The 9,118-nt window shown below is 41.5% G+C and overlaps 1 protein-coding gene across 1 annotated transcript; it reads left to right on the forward strand.

Moving 5' to 3' along the window:
* Window positions 1-5,215: 5,215 nt before the first annotated feature.
* Window positions 5,216-7,969, forward strand: LOC308318574 (uncharacterized protein C1orf232; the record flags this gene model as incomplete). The annotated part of the gene is made up of 4 exons (XM_080768190.1): window positions 5,216-5,528; window positions 6,730-6,807; window positions 7,128-7,246; window positions 7,594-7,969. Exons 1-4 carry the CDS (start codon window positions 5,436-5,438, stop codon window positions 7,967-7,969), a joined length of 666 nt encoding a protein of 221 aa, XP_080624316.1. The 5' UTR covers window positions 5,216-5,435.
* Between the last annotated feature and the right edge of the window lie 1,149 nt (window positions 7,970-9,118).

Genomic DNA, 9,118 nt, shown 5'->3' on the forward strand with positions numbered 1-9,118 from the left:
GAGATGTGCCAACCTGCATTCTTGCAGGGTCATCTGGCACTCTCTTTCCATAAGGGGTCTATTTTGGTAAGTGGAACATTTTGTCCAGCCAGAAATACATACATTATCCTATATCAAACTCAACTAGTGGTAGTCAACACATCACGTGGCAGAATGTTTTTCTCTGAAGTCACAACATGGGGTTGAACAGCAGTTCCTTAATAGGATGGATACAATATCAGGGCTGGGGTGTAACAGGAGAGTTTGCTGTCAAAGAAGGACAGGCAGAGATGTGTGTTGGAATCTGTTATAGTTCTCTATAATGACTACCGTGATGATATATGTAAGAAATATGTACACTGCTCTGACACCAGACTGTGTACTAAGTTGTAGTGCCATGTGACTGACAAAAACATATTAATTAATTACATTCTGCTTCTCAAACAGAGTGTACTAATGCGTTGTGTGTGTAATTCATAATCTTTTTCTGAGCCTTTATTTGATAGGTAGGTAGGCCTATACAATGGAAAGATCCAGCAAAAATTAAGAGAGGTTTGGGAAGTGATATGCAGCAAATGATCTGTCCGGCTGGAAATGGAAATATGCTAGAGCTCATGCACCACACCTATTACTCCGCAATAGGTGTTTTTCATCATTTTGATGTCGGGGATTGAACCAGCAACCTTCTGGCTCCCAGATGGCCACCCTGCCTCCTGAGCCACTATATCCATCCTAATAAATGTTTGAAAATATGTACTGCCACCAAGTTCTAAAATCCACCCTTAACAACTAGGGTGATCACTGACCCTATAATGATATTATTGTTCTAGACCCAAATGAGTTATTTAACAGCCCACCTATACAGTATTAGCATGTTTACATTGAAAAGATCATATGGGTTGAGAAACATGGTGTACATTATCAACATTCCGAAAAAGAGACATGGTGCCAAGATGAGGGGTGCACTCAGGGTTGTCTCAGATGACATTTCACACACTATATACAGTGGCACGTGTGTCTGGAGGAGGAACTCACGTTCTGTACATTGTGTCCTTAGCAGTGGGGCATCAGTGCAAAGTTGTGTTGGATTGGTTTATCATCCCCACCTGGTGGCAGCAAAAGGGAAAGCTGGATGAGAGGCAAGTATAATGATGGATACATGCCATAAAACGTACATATTAAAGGAGCCTTTGCCTTTCAACAAATTACATCAATCTGAAAATGTGCTTTGTCCCTGTCTTCAGTGTAACTGTTTCTCTAAGAAATATTTTCATGACAGTTGTTCATTCATCATGCAGAAATGTTCATAAATGATTGATGATCTGTATTTTTTTTTCTTTCTTCTTTTTTTTAAAAGAAATTCTTGTGTTTGCTATCATGTAGGTTAAAAAACAATGGACAAAACAGACCCACACAAAGCATTCATATGTTGATATTTGAATTTACTAAGGGACAGATAAAGTCCTGTCCCGACATAGACATTGGCTTGGTGTACACATTTTTAAACCAGGTTACCCATACATTATCTTGCCCAAATGTCCTGACCTCAGAGTGTTTTTTGTGCAAAACTATAATGCTTGGAATGGATTCAGAATCATGAAAAAAAACAACTAGTTTGACATGTCACATGCTACTTAAAAGCATAAGGAAAGTTTGACATTTTGACAATTTTGCCTGCCATAGGATGTTAATGGTAGGGTCACAAGAAACCCCAATAAAGAAATTGCCGAATAGTGACAGCCGGTCAGCAAGTGGATTCATGAATGTATATAGACAATATTTTAGGCCGATAAAAAAAGACTATATACCAAATTTCCCACTTTAAACAATAGAAGCCTGCATGCTGGCAGACTAATATATCCAGTCAGCTATTTGAAATGATGTCAATAATTCATGTAGATGTTTTACTATAGACCTCTTGTGTCACCTAGTGGTGGTGTAAAGTAATGGATAAATGACTGACAAGCCTGTGTTTGTGTGTATTTAAAGGTGGAATGTCATCTTGAACGATGAAGTATGTATTTGACTGATAGTGTCCTGCAGTATTGTTGATCATTATGCCCATATTCTAATTTGTCGATTCAACACTACAATTATTGTTCCTTGTTGTTGTCTTATTATTTGTTGACTATTTTCTGTCTTATCTGTGTTTTGTAAAGGCTATTTTTAGTGATCCCCGAAGGGAAATTACTGATCTGGATTGACCCAGCAGTGGCTAGCTCAGAGTGCTCGCACAGAGGAACTTTTGGGACAACTGCTCTACCCCTGCCCTGAGAGGTACTTCAGTCCCAATATGTTTAAATAAGAATCACCAATCTATTCATAGCACAGCTACAGTAATTGGAGCCAGTCCCTGCACACCTGCTACCTGTGTTCAGGCCCGGATTAACAATGGAATTTAGTGAAGCTTAAGCTCCAGGGCCCACTAGCTTGTAGGGCCCTGTCACAGGGCCACTGTGCAAGACTATTTCAAATAGGTACAGCTGTTGCTTCCATCAAAAACGTACATTCATAAGTCACCAATTTCAATGTAACGCAACACAGGAACCCCCAGCTAGTGATTTTGGTCGTCCCAACCACTTGTTTTGGAAGAGACTCAAATGAGCAGATCCAGTGTCTGGGAGCAGCCTTATAACTCTATGGGAGCAGTGGTAATAAACATTCTTTTTTTTCTCACATACTTTATTTGACGTTTTCTGACTATATGATCTATATAGGATCTGAAAGAGAAAATATACTCTTATGAAGGCTGTGACGTAAAATTGTAGCATGCCAACACATGCCAGAGGAAATGCAATTTACTTAGGCCTAATCGAAAGGGCCCACTGACATTTATATGCCCACTGACATCATATGTACTAAATACAGTATGTTCATTGTATTGAATTGTGGGGAAGTTGTGGTCAAAAAGAAAAAGTGTGACCTCTAGTGATGGGAGAGTGCATTCACTAGCCCCAAACAAATATGAATTGATTTATCTATGCTCTTGAGATGACATATATAGTGTCCTTAATGCCCTTCCCAAAAGTATGTCACGTCATGTCATGTCTTTTGATTGACACTCGATGCATCATTAGGTTTATTGTTTTTGAGGGGCGCTAGCCCTCCTATGTCCAGCTTTGAGGGTTTGCGTAAACACAAACATTGAATGCCATTGATAATGAATGGCCAGCTTTGAGCGTTTGTGTAACAAACATTGTGTAAACACAAACGAAGTTGAGGACGCAAATTCTGATTGGCCGGAACGAGATGATGTATGATGATGTATGATGATAAGAGCGCCCCTCACTTCTCACGGGTGTGAGAAAGAAACAGCGCCCTAGCTCGGAATCTGATCTTGAGAGATTAGCATAGGGCTGAATAATTAAAATCAACAAAGTAACTAGTGACTAAAGTTGTCAAATAATTGTAGTGGAGTAAAAAGTACAGTTTGGTGGAAATTAACACTTGACTAAAGTCCTAAAAATCCTTTTAAGTACAGTACTTGAGTAAATGTACTTATTTTACTTTACTCCAATGGAAATTATACTGTATGTAGGACTATAATGGTGGCGATGCCTGTACCTCAGAGGTCATACTCACTGCTATGTTTCACCTGATTCCTGGGTAACAGGGAAACATCTGGGTGTGTCCATCTCACCGTGAAATCTGAGCCGTTTCAGCCATCATTGAACTGGCTGCTCTTCAAATATATAAGCACCATCCATCAGTATGTGCGTGTGTGCGAAGTCACTTCCATAGAATCCATTAATTATTCATGTTTACCGTATGGGTATACCCAGCCTTTAGCCCATTAAGACTGAACTCTATATGGTAATCAAAACCAGGAACATGATGATCTAAAGGGAAGATTACATTACTGTGCTGTATATAATCATACATCAGGATTCAAATGGACAGTCTTGCCTTCATGTATGGTGTCTTTTGGCAGTTATTTAGTTACAATATTCATATCTTGGAAGGAACTGGGACACCTGTAAGACTTCTTGGCATTCTGTATTTACTGCACCAATAACACAGGATGATAACGTAGACCCTTTTACTCTCATTTGTTATAAGATAACAAAAAAACATCACCAGTGCCACACCTTTCAATGGCAAATAGAGGAACTACAGTATTTCCCCCTGCATTGCTATGGGTAACCAGTGAAACCCAATCGGTCATCAAAGCTTTATATGTCTGTCTACATCTACATTACATTGTCCAGCCAGGTAGCCAAGGAAACCAGTTGGTTTTGGAACGTCCATGATTGGTGTTTGAGGCGCACTAGTGAAATCCTGTAGCAACCAATGGCAGAATTGAAAGGAAGTACACAATGGATGTGAAGTGGGCAGTGTTGTGAAGTGTTATGAGTCTGAATCATGCTATTTGCATGCTGATAATGATGAACATGAATAAGACATTTGTTTATCAACAGACTTCACCACAAATGTGTGTACCGTATATGCAATGGTTTCTGACTTGTAAATTGTAATGTTTAGTCCAGACTTTGCTGCAACATTTTACCATTTTATCATTCAGACAGTGTCATGATACAAAATGAAGTAAATGACTGATCATAAACACTAAGGATTGCACAGAACATGAGACGACATTTCAAAACTATCCAAATGGGCTTTCCATCCTAAAGGGCATCTGTGTGTGTGTGTGTGTGTGTGTGTGTGTGTGTGTGTGTGTGTGTGTGTGTGTGTGTGTGTGTGTGTGTGTGTGTGTGTGTGTGTGTGTGTGTGTGTGTGTGTGTGTGTGTGTGTGTGTGTGTGTGTGTGTGTGTGTGTGTGTGTGTGTGTGTGTGTGTGTGTGTGTGTGTGTGTGTGTGTGTGTGTGTGTGTGTGTGCGTGCACGTGCGTGTGTGCGGCGTGCGCATACATGCTGCATGTGTGTGTACACTAGGGTTACAAGAGCCAGTCTACCAGCACCCATCAACAATGGACCTCAGGCACTGGAATAGAGACCCTTTGAAATATTCATGAGGAAACCCACACCTGTTTCCAGGTAACCGATGCAGGGATCCTGAACCGTAACGTTGTGTGTGTGTGTGTGTGTGTGTGTGTGTGTGTGTGTGTGTGTGTGTGTGTGTGTGTGTGTGTGTGTGTGTGTGTGTGTGTGTGTGCGTGAGCACTGACTGCAGGTTCCTCACTCTACCTACTCAGATTCTCTGTGGGGATGAAAGGATCTGTCATCTCGTCCTCTTGTCAATACTGACATACTTGGATCCAAGAAGGTACAACAAGAACACTATGAAACAACAGAGGCCTGCATGACTGTAGACTCTCTTGGGCTATGAAATAAGTTCCCTGCGGTTCATTTGTTTCTGCGGGGCTGAAACCCACGAATGGAACACGGACGTAGACTCAACTGAGGAGAGCCAACAAGTGGACGAGGGCACTCGGAGGAAAGGTGGACCACGCAGAGGTCTTAACAGGTTGTGCTCTCAGTGCAGAGTGGTCGTGCAAGTATGAATCCTATGTGGAAAGTATATAAGAGCAATTTTCAGAGCAAGGTGCTGAAGACTCTTAACCCCGAACAGGAGGAGGACACAGCGGAAGAGGTACTCAATTTGCAACTTTCTCCTCCGTTACTCCGTCCAAAGTTTCCCTCCTTTTTGTTTTTTAGTCAGAAATGTAAATTCCCTTGCGGTTAGCGGTATCTGAGAAGCACATTATAGCGTGCTTAATATTTCCTCATGAATATTTTAAATATTTATTCATCACACAGTGAAACATGCTTGATGTTCATGTTTTTTCTGCTTTTTCCAAAGCAATTGTGAATTTGACAGCAGAAGTAAGGCCAATACGATGGTTCCTCTATAGTCTGCTGCTGTAGTCTTTCACAGACTTACAGTATAACTGTGATGTAGTACTTCCCTACTGTTTGTCTATGCAGAAATGGATCTCCCAAACACCTCAATCAAGTATTCACAGCTTCAACTGACAGACCAGTATTAACTAGTAGTAGACAGTATCTCAAGGCATCTTTAGTTGTTTTACTAGGTAAAGGATTCAAGTTGCCAGTACTCCTGTCTTGCAACACCTGTGGTCTGTCTATCCAGGGGTTGGTACCAGAGTGAAAACAGAAAGCACTGCTTGACCCAGATCTCTGCAGCCCTGTGGAAATCTGATCCTGCACGGGAGCTCAACAAACGGATTAGTTGGCATTCCATGGTTGGACAGGGGGAATGAGACTGAGAGCCAGGCCAGGCCCTGGGCTAGGCCCTAGGGTGTGTTTAGATCTACCAACCACCACCTTCAAACTCTGCAATGCGAGGACAAGCTATATGAGGGATGACAGGGATTATGTCTATTATTTGAGGGCATTTGGATTGTCATCGATGCTATTTAAGAGACATTTGTTAAATGCATGTTTGTGAAGTGTGACACGAAACTTGATACAAACGAACCTGTATGTGTGACTCTATCACCTTTGCTCCTGACAGCTATACCATGCTATCCTGAAGTTCATAGATAAATGTGGAATCTGGAAATACCATTAACATTTAATAGAACTTGGTTGAGTCATAATTTTAAATGTTTTTTTGTTTTTTTTTAAAGAAAAAGCTCTGTCTGAGCAATCTTTTCTCTTCTGCATGTACAATCTACAGGTGGTTGTTGGCTGTTGTAGTATCCAGGTAAATGCACTAGAGGGTGATCATGATCAGTGTCTGCAAAGTTTTCACCACTGCTGATCCAAGGTAGACCTGACATTACCAAATACATACTTGCACATGATGCACTTTTATTTTTCTATTTTAGGTCCACGATGAGGAGAATGATGTTAGTCCCGTACAAGAGGATGAGGGGCCCAATGCTGTTTCTCAGATGGCCAAGAAAGTAAGTGAACATAACAATGATAGCATATACAGAATGGTAAATGCTAATTTGCATTATATATTACATTACTATCTCTTTCAAGAGTAAAATAAATTTAGATTAAACAACGAAGTTTAGCTACAGAATGCTACACAAATTCTGGTGCTCATTCCTGCGTAACTTCTCTCCATCATTATGGAGGTCATTAACAATTTGTGTGTGTGTGTGTGTGTGTGTGTGTGTGTGTGTGTGTGTGTGTGTGTGTGTGTGTGTGTGTGTGTGTGTGTGTGTGTGTGTGTGTGTGTGTGTGTGTGTGTGTGTGTGTGTGTGTGTGTCTCCAGATGCAGATGCAGGTGCAGGGGGCTGGGGCGAAAGGTTGGAACAAGATGTCATCTCTTTTCAACAAAGATGATGAACACCAGCTTCTAGAGGAGACTGAGAGCCCACCAGTACCCGACCAGTAAGTGAAGCTTTCCATGCATGGCCTTTCTCTGTGCTGTTGACCTTTGCATAGGCACTGCGTATAGTGATGGATTATGGACAGCATGGTCCAAGAGTTCATCAGTGTAACACAAACCAGAGCAACCTGTAATTCAAGTGTGGCTGTCCCAGTCAATTCAAAATGATGCTGTTTAAAAATATATCATTTTAAAACAATTTTGGTTCACCATGCGTTGCTAAGATGTTCTGTTTATCTCTCTGATTCTCCATCTGCATTAATTTCCCACTATGACAAATTCAGTATTTTAATTAATGAGCTGGTTCTCAGTTTCAGTTCCACTGTTGTTGTTGTCCTTGTTTCCCCAGCCCGCTAGCGGTGAGGCCCGAGGAGCCTCCGCGACCCAATAAGGATCGTGGAGGATTCTGGGGCGGCTTTGCCAACAACTGGGCCGCCAAGAAGCAGGCAGAAGCCGCCGCGGCCGCGGCCGCTGCCGCAAACGGAGCAGGGACGATGGAGAGCGAGGAGGGGACGAGCCAGGCCGGAGGAGAGGAGGTGGCGCAGGAGGTGCAGAACGCAGCGGGGGTGGAGGATGAAGGAAGTGGAGGGGGCATCCCCAACAGCTTCTCCAAGTACATGACCCTGGGAGGAGGAGGGAACACGGAAGCCCCATTCAAGTGGAACTTTGTCACCAGCAAGATGGCTGACTTGAAGGCCAAGGGCATGATGGCCAAGAGCGAATAGCTGGCTGTAATGAGACCATGCAGGGGCACATGTACAGTACATGTGGATGTGGGTGTGCATGGGAATGGGTTTGGGGCTGTTAAATGCAGTAGTCTAGTGTGCATTTAACTCATGTGTACATGTGTAAATTTGTAATTCTGAGACGAGTGTACAAATGTAACCAAATGGACCTATAAGGGTCAATTTGGTAACATTTGTACACTCGTCTCAGAATTACAAATGGACAAAGTAACAATGTGTACATTAATTTCACTGTGTACAGTATCTAATATAAGTAATATACTTGTGTATACCCCTATAGTACTGGTTGGAACTTGGGTGTGGGGTGAGGTTGCAATGTCCCAGGGTGCCTTATCGTAGTTCATTGTTGGTTTACAAGCCAGTATGTTAAACAGTACAGTGAGTTAAAACTCTGTCTTCTCTGTATTGTTCTAGATAGGCCTGCAACTGAATTTTTTATATCATCTAGCAAAAACTAGATTACTTTCGGAGATTAAAGTCAGTGATACCTGGATTAGTTGAGGATTATTTTAGATTATTTACACTGCAAGAGAGCAAGGGATTTCCGTGAAAAGATCTGATGACGCTACATACCGTGACAGTCACATAATGTGCACATTCATAAAATATTTTTGTCTCCCTCAATTGTAAATGTAAGAAATAAGATATATACTGTAACTGTGTAAAATCTGAATGTGTGCGATTTGGTGACATCGTATCAGGGTATTTGTTTGATTTATTGCAAACTGGTGCAACAATGTGATAGCTTTCCATTCCATTGTGTCTGAGAATGGTATGTGCAAAGTGTGAACTTTCATCATTTCCATTTTTGTGATTTGAAAACTATGACTTAATTTGTCTATGTTTTAGTTTGTCTTAGCCTACTTGCTGAATGTTTAATTACATGTTAATAATTGTGTTTCCTCCTGGTATGCTCTAATAAAGAATATTGCACAAAAGGATTTGTTTTTTGTTTGGTGGGAATTTTATGCTTTATTTCTTAGATAGGGAAGTGTAGAGACAGTAAATAAATGGCAGTGGGCACGGGGCGCTGATAGCTAAGTGGCCTGACAGCAAGTAGCCTGACAGTACTACATAGACTTAATACCCACCCTGCTTGTAGTTGCTCCTGCTTTGGCTGATTGGATT

This window comes from Protomyctophum bolini (assembly GCF_963924005.1).
Source record: "Protomyctophum bolini genome assembly, chromosome: 7".
Lineage (NCBI taxonomy): Eukaryota > Metazoa > Chordata > Actinopteri > Myctophiformes > Myctophidae > Protomyctophum > Protomyctophum bolini.